The sequence below is a fragment of the Myotis nattereri genome (assembly GCF_964212035.1).
Source record: "Myotis nattereri genome assembly, chromosome: 11".
NCBI classification, from domain to species: Eukaryota; Metazoa; Chordata; class Mammalia; order Chiroptera; family Vespertilionidae; genus Myotis; species Myotis nattereri.
The window spans coordinates 38,158,445-38,181,033 of record NC_138086.1 but is presented as its reverse complement, the minus strand read 5'-3'; the positions used below and the strand labels follow the sequence as shown (position 1 = coordinate 38,181,033).

The 22,589-nt window shown below is 39.4% G+C and overlaps 1 protein-coding gene across 3 annotated transcripts in view; it reads left to right on the top strand.

Moving 5' to 3' along the window:
- Positions 1–12,583: 12,583 nt before the first annotated feature.
- The window catches only part of CACNA2D1 (calcium voltage-gated channel auxiliary subunit alpha2delta 1), a 389,241-nt gene continuing 379,235 nt past the window's right edge, over positions 12,584–22,589 (top strand). For all 3 annotated transcript variants that reach the window (XM_081102325.1, XM_081102324.1, XM_081102326.1), the window contains exon 1: positions 12,584–13,026. In XM_081102325.1, the coding sequence (XP_080958451.1) occupies positions 12,932–13,026 (95 nt within the window). In that variant the 5' untranslated portion in view covers positions 12,584–12,931. The remainder of the gene's footprint in view (positions 13,027–22,589) is intronic.

Genomic DNA, 22,589 nt, shown 5'->3' with positions numbered 1-22,589 from the left:
CCCCTGTCATGCACAGAGCAGGGCCAATCAGGGGGTTGGGGCACCACCCCCTGTCACACACAGAGCAGGGCGGATCAGAGGGTTGGGGCGCCGCCCTCTATCACCTACAGAGCAGGGCCGATCGGGGGTTGGGGCGCCGCCACTCTCACACTCAGGGCAGGGCCGATGGGGAGGTTATGGCTCTACCCTGTCACACACAGAGCAGGGCCAATCAGGGGGTTGGGGTGCTGCCCCCTGTCACACACAGTGCCGCAGGATGATCATGGGGTTGGGGAGCTCCCCCTATCAGGCACAGAGCAGGGCTGATTTTGGGGTTGGGGTGCCTTCCCCTGTCACTAACAGAGCAGGGCGGATGGGGAGGTTGTGGCCCCGCCCCCTGTCACACACAGAGCCGCAGGGCGATCAGGGGGTTTGGGCGCTGCACCCTGTCACACTGATCCCGGTGCCGGGCGGTCTCTCGGCTCCGCTGATCCCAGTGCTGGGAGGCATATTACCCTTTTACTATATAGGGTAGTGGCCTGGTGCACAGGTGGGTGCAGGCTGGTTTGCCCTGAAGGGTGTCCTGGATCAGGGTGGGGGTCCCCACTGGGGTGCCTGGCCAGCCTGGGTGAGGGGATGATGGCTGTTTGCAGCTGGTCACACACCATTCAGGGTGGGGTTCCCCACTGGGGTGCCTGGCCAGTCTGGGTGAGGGGCTGAGGTTGGCAAGTGACTGAAGCTCCCAACAGCTCCTTTTTTTCTTTCTTTTTTTTTTTTTTTTTTGCCAGCTTTAGCTTTGAGGCTTGGCTCCAGCTCTTGGGCCTCCGCTGCTGAAAGCAGGTTTCTGGCCTTTGTTTACCTTCTGTATTTGAAACAATGTTGCGATCCTGCTGGCTGAAGCCCGATGGACTAAAGCATGTTTCTGGGGTTTTGTTTAGCTTCTATATTTGTAACATAGTTGCTTAGAGTTGCAGCTCAGAGGCCGGCAGTGGCAGGCGGGGAACGTTGGCATCCTCCGTCACTGAAGCAAGCAAACCTCATGTTCGCTTTAAGCTGCCTGGCTGCTGGCCTCCATCTTGGCTGGCAGTTTAATTTGCATATTTCCCTGATTAGCCAATGGGAAGGGTAGCGGTCGTACGCTAATTACCATGTTTCTCTTTTATTAGATAGGATAAGCTTAAATATAAACTTTTTATAGTGATTAATTGCTTGAGGTGGACTAAAGGATAGAGAGGCTAAGAGTTTATATTTGGAAAAATCCTAGTCATCAGTAATTTATACAATTTAAGTATAAGGCCATTAAAATTTGTCTAACATTCATGACAAGTTGAATTAATATGTTGCATATCTATATAGTTAATACTTGCATATCTCATCAAATACTGTGCCTGTTTAAATATGTAAGAATTGATTTTTTAAAATAAAAATCTTTCTATGCTAAATCTTTTAATGCTAAAAGCCCTTGTAACATATAATTTAAATGGGTGAATTATACGGTATGTGAATTATATATAAATAAAGCTATTAAAAGTTAACAAATTACAAAGAAATAATTATATGTTTCTAATTTTTAAAATTTGCCTAAAATTTGTGGTTTATTTATTCTTAGATGATATTTTCTTTATTACAAGCTTTTTTCCAAATGAACAATCTCCATCTTTATTGATCATCAGTTTACTAATCTACTATGTATATTTCAAAGCATGTACACATACAGATTACAAAAGAATGAGAAAAAAAGCTACTTCTTTAGAATATATATATATATATATTAGAGGCCTGTTGCACGAAGAGATTCTTGCAATAAGCCTTCCCTTCTCCTGGCTGCTGGCATCGGTTTTCTTCCGGCACCCAAGACCCAGGTCTTTGCTCTGGCCAGAGCCGTCTTCAGTCTTCATGTTCACTGCTCTGGCCGAGGCACCTTCAGTCTTCCGTCTTCACTGCTCCGGCTCGCCTTCAGTCTTCCCTCCGCCACTTGGAGCCTACGTATGCAAATTAACCACCATCTTTGTTGGCGGTTAATTTGCATATCACAGTGATTAGCCAATGGGAGACGTAGCGAAGGTATGGTCAATTACCATGCTTGTCTATTATTAGATAGGATATATATCACATGCCAGTTATTTGTTCTTATAGATAATTGCTTAGTCTTGTATAAAATGACTTGTTATAAATTTCTTTTCAATTCTTAAATCATAGAGATTGAAAAAATTTCACCTTGCATGGCTCAATGCTTTTTATCTGTTGTCCTGCAATATCCTTGACTTTGAGTGTGGCTATGGATGAGTGAAGAAACTGCTATATCCTTTAATCCTCACACAGGATTTCCCCCATTTATTAAAAATTGAAAACTGAGGCAGAAGAAAGAGAAGGAACCTGGCCTACATCTCTGAACTACTACATGACACAGCTAAGTTTTATAGTTAGATATGGCTGGCCATTTCTAGCGTGCCACTGCATGTGAGCACACTTCTCTATAGTTAGGCAGAAATCTCTAATGATTTCAAGAGTCAACAGAAATCTGGGGTTAAGAATTTGAGTATTTGATGGAGGTTTTAGATATTAATGAGTTCAAGTGTTCTCATTAATTAAGAACAAATTAATGTAAGACATGGAAAAGAGACTGAGTGGGACATGTGACTCTGAGCTCAGGGCTCTTTGACATTTGCTAAATTCTAACAGTTTTTCAGGTTAGAATAAAGTCACTGAAGCGGTTAAGTCACCGTTGACCTTTCTTCCTAATCCCATTTACACCTCCCTATTGTTCATGAATTTTTTTGAACAAAGGTATTGAGAGAAAGAAGTGGTCCTGAAGGCTGAAAATGGAAAGAATATAGGCTCATTAAAGTTCATGAGTCATTTACTATGAAAATATTTGTACATATAAATTGATATTCTATATGTAATGGATTATGACATTTTTTAGTTGAGTTCATATAAAAATTCTACATGTCATGATCAGGTTGCTTCCTATGCATAGGGAATTTGAAAACATTGTACAGTAGTTGCATCTTATATAACACTTTATTATTTACTTTTTTATTTTAAAAAGTGGTTGAATATTAATATCATAAAACCCATTCTACTTTTAGGGAATCTTGAAAGATTTTTTATATTTTCTATAAATAGGGAGACATTGAAGATTACTACATTTGTTTAGCAATAAAAATTTTAGCTGATTGAACGTTTGAAGTAAATTTAGTTGTCTTAATCTTTAGCCTCATGTATGCTGTTTTGTTTGAGGCATTTGGGCCTTCCTGCCTCTCACTCTCTCTGTTTTACCTTTCTTCTTTGCATTGCATTTATCTGTGTTATAGGAACAAATTCATCCTTTTTTCACATTGTCCTTCCTTCATGTTTCTATTTTTTCTTCTTTGGGTAATTTCTCTTTGATTTTGCTAATATTTACACTTCCTTTTCTCCATATTACTTTCAAAAGGTCCCTCTTTTGGTAATGTGTTTAAGACATTCAACTATTGTCTGTTGGGAAGGAAAAAGGTCAAAAGAAAAGGTGGAAAAGAGACAGAATGGAACTGGCTAGTTAAGTTGGGGGAAAAAGGGGAAAAACAGCAGAATTGGGTTCTGTCCTGCACTCTGATAAATTATGGACATTTGTTCAAGCTTGAATTTGAAGCTTTGTCACCATGTCGTAACTAAGTTTATGATGACAGTTCATCTTTGATAAGTATTTTGTGGTTGTTCAAAGGAAAAAATGTTGTGTATTTTGAGAAGTAATAATGAAGTTTAAAAAATGTATAATCCAATATATAGGAAGTATGAAAGTATTCTAATAATCTTTTGAAAAATATCAAGTCTTGAATTTAAGAAATTTTCAAGGACCAAGAGGGAGAGATAGAGATGAGTGAATATACACAGCCCTCCCACCAAAAACAAACAAACAAAAAAACAATGGCTCTTATTATAAACTAGAGGCCAGGTGCATGGATTTGTGCGAGGGGGGCGGGAACCCTCAACCTCGCTTGCACCCTCTTGCAATCTGGGACCCCTTGGGGGATGTAGCAGTGCGTCAAGTGGCTGGGGGCCAGGGAGGAGCGTGAGCCAGGGCCGGGCACCATGCTGGGCTCCTGCCACCACAGCTGCGCTCACCAGCCATGAGCCCAGCTTCTGGCTGAGCAGCGCTCCCCCCACCCCCCACCCCCCCGCCCTGCCATGGAAGTGCACTGACCACCAGGGGGTAACTCCTGCATTGAGAGCCTTCCCCCTGGTGGTCAGTGCACATCATAGCGACTGGTCGACTGGTTATTCCGGTCGTAATGGTCGCTTAGGCTTATATATATATATATATATATATATATATATATATATATATATATATATATAAAATGACTACTAACCATGTGAATGACATAATTAAATAAAATTAAGATAATTTTTAATGGCAGCTAGAGTAAGATATGTTATTAGAATATTATAAAAACAAAACCCTTCATTTTTAAGTTATCCATTTGATATTATAAAGTTATTCATTTGGTTTAAACTTAATAATTTACATGTATCCTGACAATATAAATTATATCCAAAAAAGTGAGTGACAGCTTGGCAAAAGATGGATTAATCTCTCTGTAACAGAAAGACTTGCAGTAACATCAGGTAATACATACAGTTGTTGTGGGGGATTGGTTCCAGCACCTCCATGGACACCAATATCTGAGGATGCGCAAGTCCCCTACATAGAATGGCACAGTATTTGCATATAGTCTGCGCACACCCTCCTGTATACTGTAAATCATCTCTAGATTACTCATAGTGTAATTACTCACAGTGTAAACGCTATGCAAATAATTGAACTCTATTGTTTAGGGAATAATACATAGGAAAAAATCTGTACCTGGTCATTGCAGACACAACAGTCACAGGTCTCATTATCCGGCAGTGCACATCAGCAACAACGGCAGTACTCTTCACTTGGTGAATTGCAGCCAGCGATTTAGAGCCCGAGAATACGGAGGGCAGGCTGTCTGCCAGCGCTCAGTTTGGAACGCAAGACTCAAGTGTACGTTCTACTTTGGACTATCATCACCCAGCTTGGCGAATTTATGAAATCAATTCTTTTATTCTGGCTAGCTTGGATAATCTGAGAGAATCATATTCCTAAAGAAAGGGTCACCTTAGAGTAAACAATAGAGGAAATGTGAATAAGAAAAAAAGAAAAATCAATGTATTTAACCCTTTGAGTGCCAGCCAGTATCCTAGGAGCTATGCTAAAATTGCCAAGGCATTTTTGCCGGTTTTACAGCAGTTTAGGAAAAAAAAAATTATGAATCTCAAGTAAATGAAGTTACATATTCAAAAACTTAAGGAAACCTTTACTACATTTGTTTTCATCTTTGACATATACTGTTTGCTGATGGTATTATAAAATACTAGTAGAAAAAAATTGAACAAAACATATCATGCTAAAATAGAGGGACACCCTTCTCCAATATCTTCAACAAAATCGTCATCTTCACAGCAAGAACTGACATATTTAGCAATATCATCATCACTAATAAAAGCAGACTTAGAACCGGGCGCCATTTCGAAGCGTTAGGGCTACAAAATCTGAGTAAACTTCATAAAATCGTAGTACCTGTAAAACACTAGGCAGATAAAAAATGCCAGTGGTCAATTTTAGAACTACCAACATTCGGCATCATAAGTAATCTGCACTTAGGTGCCATCTGCCAATAAAGAGTGAACTACTAGCATCTAATAGTGACACTGCAGGAGGAGCACATCAGCACTCCCTGCACTTTTGGCGAAAGACAGGAGGAGCGCAATTGCGCTCCCCAGCACTCTAGGGGTTAAATTCCAACTGTAGACAATGTAAGTTATCTTTAGAATACAATTATTTAAATCCCTGTTTTTACTTTTAAGGGTCCAAGCTGTTGAAATACTGTTTTAATTATGAAAAAATATAACATCAGAAGCATACAACAATATCCCTCAGCCAGTTGATTAGGCATCACAGTATCTTGTCTTTTTCCAAATTATCAGGAATTGTTAGAAATTATACCACATTCTATCTTTTAAAGAAAATACTATTACTATTTAAAAATATTTGATGGGCCCTAACCAGTTTGGCTCAGTGGATAGAGCGTCGGCCTGCAGACTGAAAAGTCCCAGGTTTGATTCTGGTCAAGGGCATGTACCTTGGTTGCAGGCACCTCCCCAGTAGGAGGTGTGCAGGAGGCAGCTGATTGATGCTTCTCTCTCATCAATGTTTCTAACTCTCTGTCCCTCTCCCGTCCTCTCTGTAAAAATCAATAAAATATATTAAAAAAATAATATTTGATGGTCCAGTTGGCGTGGCTCAATGGTTGAGTGTCGACCAGGAGGTCACGATTCGATTCCTTATCAGAGCCTTATGCCTGGGCTGTGGGCTTGATCCCCAGTGTGAGGCACGCAGGAGGCAGCTGACTAATGATTCTCTCTCATCATTGATATTTCGATCTCTCTTTCTCCCTTCCTCTCTGAAATCAATAAAAATATATTTAAAAAATTTAAAAAAATCGTGATGTAGCCCTGGCCTGTGTGGCTCAGTTGGTTGGAGTGTCATCCTGAACACTGAAAGGTCGCAGGTTTGATTTCTGGTCAGGACACATACACAGAGTGCAGGTTTAATCCCTGGTCGGGCACAAACAAAAGGCAACTGATCAATGTTTCTCTCTTACATCGATGTTTTTCTCTCCACCCCCCCACTTCCTCACTTTCTAAAAAAATCAATAAAACACATCCTCTGATGAGGATTAAAAATGATACTTTAAAATATTTGATGGCCTGGCCAGTGTAGGTCAGTGGTTTAGCATAGACCTATGAACCAGAATGTCAAAGTTTGATTCCTAGTCAGGGTATATGCCAGGGTATGGGCTTGAAACCAAGTAGGAGGCATGCAGGAGGCAGCCAATCAATGATTCTATCTCATCGTTGATGTTTCTATCCCTCTCTACCTCTCCCTTCATCTTTCTGAAATTAATAAACAAATTGATGTATATTGATTTTCAAAAGTTTCCTAATACCCAACTTGTTTATATTGCCCATGAGATAGGTAAATAGAATAGAGATATTATTGTCACCTATTAGTGGAATGTAGGATTTTAACTCTTAAGTTTACTCATATGTCCAGATAATCAAATCCCTTTTGCAATAATAGTAGGTATGTTAATCATATAAATCTGAAATGTGTGGCTACAAAAATAAAATTATTTTTCTTCTATTTTCCCCCACCTCATTACTTCAGAGGGAGAAACTCCTAGCAATACCCTTTTTGTGGTGCTTCTATAAATTCTCACATAACAGATTAATTTATATAAATCTATATTTATATAAATATTTGATCCATAACAGGTATGGTGTGCAGGAGGCAGCCTATCGATCTCACCTATGTTTCTATCTCTCTATCCCTCTCTCTAAAATCAATAATAAAAAAAGAATAGCATCAACAAATGATCTTTTTTTTTCTTTCTCATGGAAGTTTGCATTTATCAGTGGTTCTCAACCTTCTGGCCCTTTAAATATAGTTCCTCATGTTGTGACCCAACCATAAAATTATTTTCATTCCTACTTCATAACTGTAATGTTGCTACTGTTATGAATCCTAATGTAAATATCTGATATGCAGGATGGTCTTAGGCAACTCCTGTGAAAGGGTCGTTCGACTGCCAAAGGGGTGGTGACCCACAGGTTGAGAACTGCTGGTTTACATAATTAAAAAAACTGGAAGAGTGCCAATAGGTATTAGTTTTCGTCTTTTCAAATGTTACTATCTACCCATTATTAACCACATCCCATTGCATTTTTGCTGCTAGTAATTATTTGGATAAGTAACTGAATTCTGTACTTCCCTTTGTCTGTATATGTCTAAATAAATGGATTGCATATAGTTTGTGCTATAACTTACAGTTCAAAAAACAACAACAAAACTCTAGCCTCACCCTGGCTGGTGTGGTTCAGCTCAGTGGTTAGAGCGTTGTCCCTTGCACCAAAAGGTCGTGGGTTCAATTCCCTGTCAGGGTACATACCCAGGTTAGGGGTGTAATACCCAGTTGGGGCATGATACCCAGTTGGGGTGCATGCATGAGGCAACCCAATCAATGTTTCTCTATCACATGGATGTTTCTCTCTTTTTCTTTTTCTAGAATCAATGAAAAATGTATCCTGGGGCGAGGAATAAAAAAACATAAAAACTCCAGCCTTATTTATGGAGTGAAGAAGGATCATTCAATAAAATTTAGATTTTAGAGTCTAACAGTTTTTTTTAATGGGAATTCATGATGTAGGTGCTAATTTTTTCTGAGATGTGCTTGTGTTTAATGGTGGAGGAAGGTAGAAAGAGCAAAAATAAAACAAGAGAAAGGGATAAATAAAAAATTTTATGATTAGCAGAGATTAAAAAATAGAACAGCATAAAAGCTATTGCTTGGTTGAAGATATATATGATGGTATTTAATATAATAGCTACTATTTCTAAATCCTTAAGTTAGCAGAAGTTTTTCAATATCAGATTCTGATGGGCAAATAATAAACTTCTAATAAGTACTTGTTGAATGCTTCTGTGTTCATTTAGAAAAAGAATATTTTTTCATTAGAAGTTTAATGCAGACCTAGCCAGTTTGGCTGAGTGGAGAGAGCGTCCGCCTGTGGCCTGAACGGTCCCGGGTTCGATTCCAGTCAAGGGCATGTACCTCTGTTGCAGGTTTGGTACCTGGAGGGGTCTCTTGTGGGAGGCAACCAATCCATGTGTCTCTCTCACATTGATGTTTCTCTCTCTCTGTTTCTTCTCCTCTCTTCCACCCTCTCTAAAAATCAATGGGAAAATATCTTCATGTGAGTATTAACAACAATAAGAAGTTTAATGCAATATCTGTCAATAGCTGTATTATTCTGACCAAGGAAAAATTTATTCTAAATATTTATCTTGTTTATAGGAAGTATTTGACCGTATTTCCTTATCTAAGACAGTGTCTTTTCCTTGTTGCTTTCTATGATGGCCTGTGTGTGCTGCTTTAGTTTAAAAACACTGAACGCTACTGCTGTCTTAAAAACCATTACACACTCCCTTAACCATTCATTCTCCTGGGAGTTGATACTTCTGAGTTGCTTTCTTTCTTATTCCCATCTTCTGAAAAGATCCCCCAAGGACATAGATAGTTGAAGCTTTCTGTCCATTTTTTGTTTAACTTTGGCTTTCTATGTCACATAACTGTGTGTGCATAGAAGCATGATATCACCTCAAGTCACAGGCATTTTCGATTATGGCTCTTACAGTGTAACTTTATCTCTGAGACAGGTCGTATACTCCTATCTGCATATACACAAATAAGGCTCATTGTTATGATTTTCTCCTTATATTACTTAAGATATGCCAAAAAGAAAAACCTAGAACATTAATTATTGCCTTTTAAGTTATTTTGGACAAGGGGAATTATTTTCTTTTCTAGTATTTGTATATGTACAGGAGAGGAGAGAGAGAGAGAGAGAGAGAGAGAGAGAGAGAGAGAGAGAGAGAGAGAATTAAAAACATTTCAATTAGGTTATTTGTTCTATTATATAGTAAAAATGTTGAATAATTAGATTTGATTTACTGAAAAAATTTCAGGAAAACATGCTCATACAAACAAACAAATATATAACAAAGTAGACTTTTACGCTACCACTATGTATACTATAACCTAAAAAAGGGAATAAAAGTGAATGTTTCGTGGTTACAAGGTGCATACCGTTCTTTGTTCATTTTTAATAAAAATAAAATATATATGAACAAATTAAATATTTACAAATAATAACAATTGAGAGTTAGCCAAAAGTTACAAATTTGTAAATTTGTTATAAAAGTCACTGTTTATGGAGACTTGACTGGGAGTGGTGAGCACACAATACAGTGTACAGATGATGTGTTGTGGAATGGTGCACCTGAAACCCACATAATTTTGTTAACCAGTGTCACCCCAATAAATTAAATGAACAGGGAGTAAAAGTCACTGCTTTGCATGAACTAAATCTTCTTTAAACTTTCTTCTAGATGTGACTAAATATAAATATCTGCAACTCTTCATTAGTCTATTTTCATATTAGAAAATTTCCTCTAAGTGAATGGTAGGTATTGATTTCTTACTTCTTGCTCATTTATAGCCCATAAGACAACTTTTATTATCAGTCCCTGTGTTTTATAAACAGTTTACCTTAAATGGCAGATTTGATGATTTTAGCAAAATTTCATTAAAATTAATGGGATGAGATCTGATTTTTTGGGAAATTTTCTAAAATAACAGAACTGAGATGAAACAATGCATTGTCAATGGCTATGGCTAATCCAATAGGCACATAATATTATGTTGTGGAAATGGTCGTGTTTTAACTATTGGACATTAGAAATAAAATTCACATTATGATATTCTCATTAAAAAGGTTTAGGTAGATAAAAAACCATGAGTAGCAAACCTTATAACAGAGCACTGAGCAGTGATTTAGCCTTACAGTTGATAACCAACACTTTCACAAAGAATTGTAGAAGCAATATCTTTCTTCAGCAGCTTCAGATATTAGAAAACAGTGTGTTTCATCATAGTGATCCAAAAAAATTGAGATTTGGCTCAAAGGCCAACAATGTTAATACTGTAGGCTGACTTACCTTCTCTCGAAGTTTATTACATTTTTTTTTATTCCTTAAGCTCTTTCTTTTAAAGATATCAAATTGGAAATGGTATACCTTAGTAGGAATTCTGAGGTCATTATTGAAATCATTGACAGAATACATTATACATATATTTTTATGTAGTGAGGCTATTATGATAACAACATATCACGATGACAATAATGGGCGTCTAATTCTGCTATTTGTCATCCCCAGACTGGGGGAGAAAATCTGCTTTTGCATCATTGAAAACTGGAAAATAAATGATGGACTGGACTATTTGCTTATCTAATTTTGGAGTGGAGAGCTCTCGTCTGTTATAGAAAATCTCCTTCCTGAGCTGTTTCTCAATGGCATTACATCTCACCTCATCTCTGTTTGCTAGCTCCTGCTGCCGCACTCCATGCTTAGCATAAAACAAAGTTAAGTCCCGGCGGGGTGCCTTTTGTGAGGCCTCTAGAGTAGGAAGAGAGAAACAAAGAGCAATACAGAGATGTAGAGAATACAAAAACAAATAAGGCGCCACAAAGGAGGGTAAAGGGGGGGGGGTGGGGGGGTGAAAACATCATGGGGTCAAGAATCTTAAAATCACACACTTTTTATCTTTTGCTAGTAAGTAGTAGTATGTCTTCTCTGTTTCGGGATGTTGCCTTCAGAGAGCTGGAACATAAATTCGGATGACGTAAGGGTCTTTCATAAGCGCCCCTCTGAAACTAAAGAAGGGATCATTAACATTTTACAGCCACCTCATAATTGTGGCTTGGACGTACATGCAGGATGGTCATTTTTTTTTGTCATCGGAATACACTATCATAGGGAGCTTATGAATTTAAGACGTTCAAGGAAATTTCCCCACTCCTGGCACACCAGTTCCCTCGTGAAGAGGCCTGTGCGGTTGGGAGAGGCCTCATCCTAGACCCCTCTGTTCTCGCTGCGAGGAGGCCTGAGCACGCCTTCCCACTGCGGCTGCCGGGGGTGGAGGTGAAAACTGGTTGTCTTGCTGCTACTCAGCTTTCTCTTCCTCCCTTAATTCCTCCTCCACATTTCAGGCGCTTTTCTCAAATTGCTGCCCTTCTCGTGCCTTCGCATTGCCAAAGTGAACTCACCCTGCAGGCAAGGCAGACCCGTGGCCAAAGCCGGCCGTTTGAACCCTCCTGGAGTAGCCTCACCAGAATGGTACAAAGCCCCGCTCACAGTTCTCTCCTCCCAGGATGGAGAATTCGTCCCTCCACCCCTCTGTCCCACTGAATGGCAGGGCTGGGAAGATGTGACAGCATCAGGTGCTTCCCCGAACGTCCTCAGCCCGGGCCCGGAGGCTGTCCTCGCCAGGTGAGCCGTACCTGGGGTGGGACCGCTGGCACAAACGGCATTCAGCCAGGCCAGGGGCTCTAGCTTCAGGCGCTGCCGGGCAAATAAATAGTGCCACCTGGTAGAGCCCAAAGCGGGGCTTTCCCATGCAAATACACCCCCTCCTGCGTTTGTGGTCAGATCACTCCCCCAGATTCCCAGGCCGGCAGTGGATTCTGCACTCGGGGGAAAGGCTGGGGGAACGCAGCCCGCCTGTGCAAAAATAACCCCCGAAGACGCCGGCCAAGTCCCGGCTGGAGCCTCCGCAGCCCGGTGCCCGCGGGGCGGCTGGCTGTCCCGGGGGAGCCCCGCGGGGCTGGGTCCGCTCTGCCTCCGCTCGCCGGGCAGCGGCAGCGGGCGGGCGCCGACTTGGGGAGTTCCTTTCTGCCTTGTAAGGAGGGCTGCTCTGGCCCGTCCCCGCCCGATCGCGCTGACGCCCAGCCCTCCCTCTGCCCACCCCCAGCCGCCTCCCTTCCACTCCCCGGGAGCAGCCAGACGGAGCCTCTCCCCGCCACAAGTCTCTCCGCCTGCCATCCCCCCATTCCGACATCCCCCCGCCACCCCTCCTCCTCCGCCCCCGCCCCCGCCCCCGCCCCCGCCCCCGCCTCCTTCCCCTGGGCGATCGGGGGAATAAATCTGGGAAGAAGCCGAGAGGGAAAGAGAGATAGTGAGAGTGCGCGGGCGCCGGCAGGCTCGCCCAGGTCTGTTTCCAAAGTCGCCCTTGATGGCGGCAGAGGCGAGGCAGCCGGGAAGCTGAACCGCGAAGCGAGCTCGAGGGTCCGCCCGCCGCCGCCCCTTCCCCGCGCCCGCCGCGCCCCTGCTCCCCCGGCGCGTCCGCGCCCCGGCCGGCGCGCCAGCCCTCGGACCTCCGCGCCCCGGGCGGAGGGCGCCGCTTCTCCTCCCCGCGGCCCCGGCCCCGCTCCTTCCTTCCCGGGCTGGGGAGGGAGGCGGGATTGATCTTCGATCGCGAAGATGGCTGCTGGCTGCCTGCTGGCCTTGACTCTGACACTTTTCCAATCTTGGCTGATCCGCCCCTCGTCGGAGGAGCCATTCCCTTCGGCCATCACGTAAGTCGCCGGGCCGGGCAGGGCTGGGAGTGCCGGCCGAGGGCGCCGCTGGGGCTGGGCGCCCGACTCCGTGGCCGAGTCGCGGGTTTTCCTGCCCGTGGGGGTGGGGAGCGAGCCCGGCTGGGATCCGGAGAGGCCGAGCGGGAGGAGGGCGCCGCTCGCCGCCTGGATGTGCTCGGAACCTGGGCGTCCGAGGGGCTGGCCGCCCTGGCCGCGCGGTCCCGGGAAACCTCCGCCGGCGCCCTCAGCCCTTCTCTTTAAAGGATTCTCGAAAGAGTTTATAGGTGCGCCTTTCACGGGGGGGAAGAGAAGAAAGTTTCCAGCCGCTTGACCGCTCTCAGCCACACGCAGTCTAATAAAAAGTTGTGTTTGGGCTGGGCGTTTTACAAATAGGTAATGTCAGGCTTGGCAGGGCAGCCCGGACTTGGACCGCACTTGGCCTCTGGGATGCTCTCCAGTTGCTCCGGTGTCCAAACTCCTGTAGGTCCTCAATCTCAGGGCGCACTTGACAGCCTCTCTGGCCTGCCCGCTCCCCGCCGCAGAGTCCCGTCCACCCAGGGTCTTGCAGGTACTGGGGCCACCCTTCCTTAGAAGCATCTAATTGCCGGAAGACTTGGGGTTCCTGCTCTTAGAATGAATTGAACCTATTCTTTGGGGGAGGAACTGAGCCTTATCAGAGTCTCCTGCAATTCTCTATTATTTTTAAGATTCTAAAATAACTTGCACACACACACACACACACACACACACACACACACGCACGCACGCGCGCACACACACCACCTCGCTGCTTTTCTGGAAATAGAGTGTTTAAAGGTAGCCATGGAGTCACACGGCAAGGAAGGGAATGAAACCTAATTCTCTCCTCTCTTTTAGGCTGGGAAAAAGAATCAAAGTCCGTGGCACAAAAATACACATACATACTTTTAAATGCGCTGAAGAGAGCCTATCAGGCATTCTGGGAAAGCATTTATTTTAGTTCTTGAAGCTACTTTAAAGCTTCTGAGAGTAGGTGATCTTAAGTGGATGAGTCACTTTAATGCATTTTACATAACAAACACAAAGCCCACGGTAGCCTTCCCGGTATGTATGATGTTGGGAATTATTTGCTGTCCTTTTGTTGACCGAGTGCCGGATACGATAGTTTTTGGTGGATCCTAACTGTGAATCTTTACCAGTTGGAACCCCGCGGCTATTAGATTCAGTGCATTAGGTGCCAGTGCAAGCATCTGACTGATGCACACTCTAACCCAGAGGAGGGAAGTGTCTAATATTTTTATCATTGATTTACAGTCATGTTCCTTTTTAGATAATCTTCCATAAAAACGATTGCAGATCCTATTTTTGTTATGAAGCAAAAGGGTAAATGCCATCTGTGGACCGTCATTCAATTGGCAGCATGTTCTAAGCAGATATTTTAAAACATAAAAAGAGTAAAGATTACCCTATAGATACTTCAAAATGATTTACTCTTACTAATTTTTTACTCTTTCTAGCTTGGCCTATACAGCAAGAACTCCAGTGACTCACTTGCATTTTGTGTCAAATAAAGAAGTGGCTTTTTAAAAAGGAGTCTGTGCGTTTAGTTTACACCTTTTTAGTCTCATTTTTAACTGACATATTATCATTATTTCTATCATTTGGAGGCTATGCATCATCACACCATTGGGTGAAAAAACTATGACTTTAAACTCCAACAAACTACAACCTTTTATTCTTGAATGTGACATGGTAAAATATTAATGTAAAAATCCTTTTTGTAAGTCCAGCTTCCATAAATGATTTCCTCAAAATAACTCAGTTTTCATGGTCAGAAATTTACTAGAGACAAGAAAGAAAATAAATAGTGGGCGAAAATAGGAATTAGGAAAACAAAATTTTTTTAAAAGATTTGAAATTTATTTTTTAACCATGGGAATTTAAGATGTGTTCAAATTATATGAAACATCATTTCATGAAATAAAATCTTAGTGAAAGATTTTGTAGGTCTAAGCCAGTATCATATAGATAATATTAACCATATTTTTGTAAGACTGTACCTTCAATTATTATTCATTTGAAATGTTAGTAACACTTTCCAAATGAGCACAAATGATAATTGACATCTGTACTTCATGTTAGATTTTTGAATAAATTTAAAAAAATTTAAATTGCAGCGTTATTTTCATCAAGATGTGATGCCATTTGCTTTTCTTGAAAGAAAAATCATATGATGTGTGGAGATCAGGAAAAATCTCAAATCTTTGGAAAAAATTTCAAGTTTATAAAAACTGCATACAAAGATGATAGCATTCACTAAAGGCACATTATTATGCTTCTATGTGTAAGTTTCTCATTAGTAAATCATTAGTAAATTTTGAGTGATTTTACTTTTCAGAGAAAAGGTGACATGAGAAGTTTTGATTATCAGAAAAGGATGCCATCATCAACACACTCTGAAATTAATTATGCACTTACTGGAGTGGGCCTCAATTCCAGCTAGTAACTCACAAAGTGTTTCTTTTAGAGTGTTTATAATATTAAGAGCTTAAGTTTTATTACAATAAAACAAAAAATTTTCTAAATAGCTTCAATTTTCTGCTGTCTGCTTTCTCATACATTCTCATAGCAGATTCTTCTGGATTAAAGCAGTAGTTAAACTGTTCTAAGTGTTAATACTAAAATAACTTTTTTTTAAGACAAGGAAATCTTGATACAGTTCTTTGCTAGGTTAGGTTTTCCGTGTGGAAATAATTGTCTCAATAGGTGTGAAACATATATATGCCATGTGGTAGCAACCACCTCATGCATATTGGTTTATATGTAAGTGGAAAATACAGTTTTGTCGTGTTAAAATGCACGTTATATTGGTAGTTTAAAATACAGTTTTCAAAAAGGGAGCTCTCGCTTGTTCTAGAAATAATTTCTTGACTCATGTGAAAACACTTCTATTTTAAAACTCAGGGTAATATGTATGGAAGCCAGTATTATAATGTTAATTTAAACCTGTCCCTCTTAATCTTAGAACCTATTTATAAATTCAGGTTTTTTTTAAACATTGTAGTTCTAACTACTCATGTAAACTTTTATCTCAGTCATATCAAAATGCCAATCAGTCAAGAATAATTGGCTGGGAGACCACTGGTATATGGTGGTTTTATTATAAACTGTGTAATGGGATAAATTACAGGTGTCTACATGAGATATAGGATCTACATGAAAAAACATAACATCTTATAGAAGAGTAGTACTTAGGGGTTTAAATACTTAGTATCTATTTATCTCTCTATCTATCAATCTATCCATGCATATTTCTGTTACTAGACAAATTTAAATTTAAAGGCTGCAGAATTTTTTTTTATGTCATTGGAATGACTATGACTTGCAATGAATATCTTTCTTTACTATGTGTTAGAAGTGACAATTATTCTCATTTGGGCTTAGCAATTTCTTTCCATATATTATGTATACAAGAAAATCTGTCCTTGGTAAAATGAGATAAAATATTAAATGTAAAATAAAACCTTAAAACTATGAACATCAATAAATCCCTGTTATACCTTTAATTTGTTCTCATCAGCTTAAGCACATGACATTTATTATTTCACAGGTGTATGTTTAAAATATGCAACAGTGGATACATTTTTTCAGATAAGAAGTAACATGATGTTAAATTTATTAATGTTTACACATAGTAGTATGTGTAGCTATCTGGATTGGCATTTGGATAAGCATTAGGTTGACAGAAATGGATATAAACCATTTTTTTTTTAGAAATATACAAAGGCATAACTTATTAGAGTTTATAACAAGGAGATAAAATGTGCCTTTATTTTTTCATGGATTTCATCAATTTAATAAGTACATATAAAATAAGAATCTAAAGCAAACTGTTCATTTTGGAAAATATAAAAAATTTACCACTCTTTCTTCAAAGAAACGTCGCTGCATAGACACCTTTCTTTTATTTCTCCAGTATTGACAAAAATAACATAGTTTTACACATGGTGAGGTCTTGCAAAAACCTAAATAACGTGCAAATTATGTATTCAAATTTAGTATTTATATTTACAGTATAAATTCATAAGAAACAATGCATTTAAGAATTTTAAAAATAATTTGAATCATTGGTTTTCAATACACAGGTAAATTTCCAAGGAAGTAATCTGTTCTTCTAAGTTCACCTCTTATTTTCTTATATGTGTCTTCAAACTGTTTATAAGCTTAAACTGGAGATTTAAATGGTTAAAGTAAAATATATTTTAGGCAAATTGCCAATTTATTGATTTCCTTCAGTGACTTACATGTATGGACATAATCAGTTCTAACATAAACATATATATATCTAGAAGTTTGGAAAAAAAATCAGAATTTCAGTATTTCTGAGAAGTAACATTTTATTGCTCTTAAAAGTGATAACCTTTTATCATTTGTAATAAAAGAGCTGCCTGTTATAGTATTTCAAAAAGCCTGTGAGCTGCTTTCATGGGGAAAGAACTCTGTTCTATTTCATCCACTCCACTTTTACTTACGGCTGGTAGCCTGCATCAGGCACTTTTCATGGATTATCTGCTTAGTACCACACCTGTTCCCAAGCCTTTCATATGGTTGCTTTCCAGTGTACATAGAATTATACTGCGATAACCAACCACATAGCTTACACACGGTTCATTTTTTTTTTCTTTTGTGTGCATGAAAAGAAAAGAAAAATGGTTGTGTCATATTGTTTACAGAATTGAAAGAAAGAGGGTTTTTGACTTCAATGTCACTTGAGGTAAAAATAGTAGCACTTTGTGAAAAATACTGTATTTGCCATCTTTTCCTTCTGGGTCCAAAATATTAACATTGCAAAATTAGATAAATTGTCTAGTTTATATTACTATAGTACTCTATTTAATAATATTATATGTGTGTGCAAATATATTCAGGGTGGGGCAAATGTAGATTTCCAATTGTTGGTATGGAAAAGAATATAATAATTAATAAATAATAATACAAGAATAAACTGTTTCACATACAATTGCAGACCTACTTTTGCTCCACCCTGTTTATATATATATATGGGAATGTATACACACCTTAACAGCTGGTAGCTGTAGATTCTATTACATTTTGAAAATGAAGTGTATTTTAATAAATATTGTCTTTTTAGTATATATACATTTTTGGGGGGACACTGTGTGTGTGTGTGTGTGTGTGTGTACACCTGTATGGATTTTTTAAAACTTCAAGTGGTTTGCTAGGGTAGAAAAACTTCAGTAAGGTAAGATTTTTAACAAATGTTCATGCTTTAATATCTGCCAGTCCACAACCTTTTTTTAGGGATTAAATGCCATTCAAAATATTTTTCTGACACTAGCATTTAGAATAACTTGTAAAGAAAATAAAATGATATATTGTATACAAAAGCAACTGGAAAATGCTCAGATCATATAGTGACAAGTTATTAACATAATGATGATTGAAAAGAAGTATGATTCTAAAGATAGTCTTGCCATCATTTAAAAAATAAATATTTTATTATTGATTTCAGAGAGGAAGGGAGAGGGAGAGAGAGATAGAGACATCAGTGATGAGAGAGAATCATTGATTGTCTGTCTCCTGCATGCCCCACACTGGGGTTCAAGCCCTCAACCCCGGCACGTGTTCTGGCCTGGAATCAACCTGTGACTTCCTGGTTTATAGGCCGATGCTCAACCACTGAGCCACACCAGCTGGGGAGTTTTGCCATCTTTTAAACAAAACAAGCATGAGAAAGAAACTATTGCACATGGAATATTGGGGGTACATATTAAGAGGTCTATGCATGCTAAACAATTTTGTTTCTGCCACTTACAAATGGGATACTTAAAAATTTGTTAAGAATTAAACATATTTGGCATTATGACATTTTTGGAATGAAGGATAAATGTGCCCATGTTTTAGTTTTATTTGTAAAATATAACTTTCAGGTTTCTTTTTTTTAATAGGAATTATATATTTTGGAGTATTCTTATACACATGAATAAACTACTATTAGCAATCTCAAATAGTGAGTCAAATGATCATTGCGCCTTTAAAATTTGCCATTTGTACAGATTGTAACAAGATTCCAAACAAAGAAAAGATTGACATTGTGGCCTCAACAAACTGGTGCACTTTTACAGTTAATTTCAGTAATTCAGAATCAGGGTGTTATATATGAAGCAATATTTAAAGTTCTGTTTGAATATGAATGTGGGATATTTCTGGCTAGATGTTATTTTAACATTTGCTTCTACTGATTTTTTTTTTTTACCATATGCCTCTGCTGGGATAAAAAAATTAGGATATATTTTAAATTCTATATCATAAATGGGGGAGCTACTTAAGCTAGAAATGATGGTAATACAAATAATGTTGTTGCCCATTTTAAATGCTTCAGATCTGGGGATAATCTTAACTGTCAATTTGAAGTTCTTTTTTTTCTGAGTAATTAAAAATTTGTGATAGTCTCCTGTCTAATTAAGAATTTTTCTATTCAAATAACTAATAGTTAGTTCTCACATTCATGCACGCACATATTTACTATTAATGTATTATTCAATATAACATTGACTCTATTGGGGATATTTTGGTTTGTTTTTTTTCCCAAGTAACCTGTGATTAGACCTCAATTTCGGGTCCTCCTTCTCCCTTGATTCTTCTCTCACTGTTTCATGGACTTTCTTTCACCAGACATTTCTCTCAATGGGAAATTGTTGAGGGATTTTGATGCACAGATGTCTGTAATATATAATCAAAACTTCCACCAAAATTGTCAGTCTAGACAATTGTTTCCTTTGACATTTGCCCACATACTGTGGGGATAATTAGGGGAAAGAGGGAAAGAGCTAATAAAATAGTTCTCTGTGTAAGGTGCCTACTGTCAGGCTATGTAAAGGGATGGTTAGACATTAATGATGTCTTATTTTCAGGATTAAAGGAGGACTGGCTCAGTAAAATAAAAAGGCTTAGGCAGCCTGGAAAGTCTCCTGTTTTAAAAAAGTGATCTAGAGGCATGGTCAAAATGCCATGAGGAATGATGCATGTGTACAGTGGGGTAGACAGAGGAGCCCTTGGATTACAAAATTAAAGATGCTAAAGGCAGCAGTTGGTTATTTAAAATTTTTTCTTATTTTTTTCCATGTCCCATGTGAGCTTGGTTTTTCTAGTGCTGTTTACTGAACATAATATTAGCTTTTATATATTTAAATATCCATATATGGAAATTCACCTTAGAAACAAACCAAAGACAATAAAATTGTCTCGGTCTCAAAAAATAGAAGCAATTAAACATTTTTATTTTTTATAAAACCCTGGGGAATTGGTTTATTGGATAAGAAGTGTTACTATAACACTATTAAAAACCAAAGTGCTAATAAGAACAGAAAGAAATTCTGTTCGTAATTTTTTTTTCATTAGATTATAAGAAATTAAATAACTTGCAGGTCTGTAGGCATCTATGTATTATACCAGAGATTATTTAGACTTCAAGGTAGATAATACATCATATTTTTGAAAAATTTTAATTTATGCTGTCTCTAATGTCTCCAATGTCTCCTGCTTCATATATTTTAACATCAAATGCAATTTAATTCAATGAATAACGCAATTATTATTCAGTACAAATTATATAATGAACTGAGCTACGTTCTGAGACTCCAAACTGAGGAAGAGAGTCCCACAGGAAGGCATTCACAGCTCCAAGGTGACTGGGAAGCAGTGGGACCAAAACATGATCCAGTAAAAGCACATACCATGTTGAAGAAACATGGCCTGTTCCGTGTTAGGTCTGGGCTCCTGGGTAGGAAGAGATGTTGGTGGGACTGGATTGTTGGTTAGAGTCTGAATTATAAAATGTTTGCATCAGGGCCATCTTTCTACATGACCTGAAGGGAGACAGGCAGTGTTTACAGCACATGGACATTTGTGGTAGCCCAGCTCTGCGTACTCAAATTTGGCCTCCATCCTCAGATTTTTTAAATTAAAAATAAAAGTTATAGGCTTTGGCTTATAATATCTAGAAGGTGGATGAAAGAGACCAATATTTGAGGCAGAGACAATGAGAGGAACAGCTAGTAGACCATGGCAGCATTCCCAGAGTGAGAGTTGGCCACAGTCTAAAAAAGAACAGTGGTCGTGGGAAAGCAGAGCAGGTATGGAACATACTGCAGAAATAAAATGTCAGGTCCTGTTGGTTTGGGTACTCGGGGAATCAGAAAGAGAGAAGAGTTAGAATCTAAGATCTCTACCAGGTAGATCATGTTACACTGAACGTTGTACATTAGAGCGCACAGGAGGAAGACCAAGTTGGTGGTGGTAGTGAAGGAACTGGGCTCACTGTTGGCCATTTTGATGAGCAGTGTGTCTGTAGAAATATGTATCTAAAGGGGATTTGCAGACACATTTCAGAGTGCAGACTTTGAAGTCAGAAAAAAGGGTTCATTCCTCTATTTAGCAAATATTATTTAGTATCTGTTAGGACAGGCATTGCGAGTTTCCAAAGAAGAACCTAGATACAGCAGGATTGGAGAACATCTGGCCCTCGGGCCATATAAGCCTGGAGGGAACATTTGGCCTGGCCATGCCAAGGCATTAAGGGTGAGTTAATTAAATGTTAGACCAAATATAGCAGGCTAATTTTTAGGTTGATAATTTTGTATGGCCCGGGAATGATGTTATAAATATCCAAATGATTTTTAGAGATCTGAAAAGATGAGTCCTTTAAGGAAGTCACCAGGCCACGAGGTTACGAGAGCAGTTTCAGCAGCGTGTTGCTGACTGCAGCATGATTTCAGTGCCTTGGGAGTGTGTAGCAGCTGAGACTAGAAAGGTGGCAAGTGTAGATTGTTCTTTCAAGGGATTTGACACTGTGAGGAAAGGGGAAGATGTATCGTGGGTTCAGAGGAAGACACTTTAAGAAATTTGGCACTCTTGCTTTGTTTGAAAATAGGAGTTATTGTATATTAGGTTGTTTGGGGTTTCAAGTAGTAGTAGTAAGAAACCATAGGACTATCTTGAACCAAAAAGGGAAATATTGTTCAGTGATAGTGGAGCTGGATGATCAATTATGGAAGTCAAGGTCAAGGATGTGCCAACAACTGCAGAAGGGGTGGGACTGCCAACGGGTTCATCCCTTGCTCCTGTCTACAGGTTTTCTTTGACTTTTCATTCTCTGTTCCCTGCAAATTTGCCTTATCTGCTTTCCAGCGCGCATGATATTGAATAGCTGGGAGAGTTCATATTTATCCATCAAAGCTTTGAACTAGTTTGAGACTAGAATTCTAGTCCAAACATAGCATCCTATGTTGATAGTCTGGCCATTTAGTGGTGATCAGGAGATGGGATTTGGAGAAATGATTCTGGTTACCAGAGCTTGGGGCACTTCGTTATACCCCGGTCAAATCTCTTTAGGAAGTATTACATTGCAGCAGACCAGTTGCTGTTAGCCTGGATAGAGTAGAGGTAGTTCTTAGAAAATGGCTCCTGAGGTTGGGGAAGGTTGTAGAGACAACGAAATAAGTGTTACCAAAGGGGAGATTTGAGGGTATCTGAGGGAGGAGACCAAATGGCAGAGAGATGAA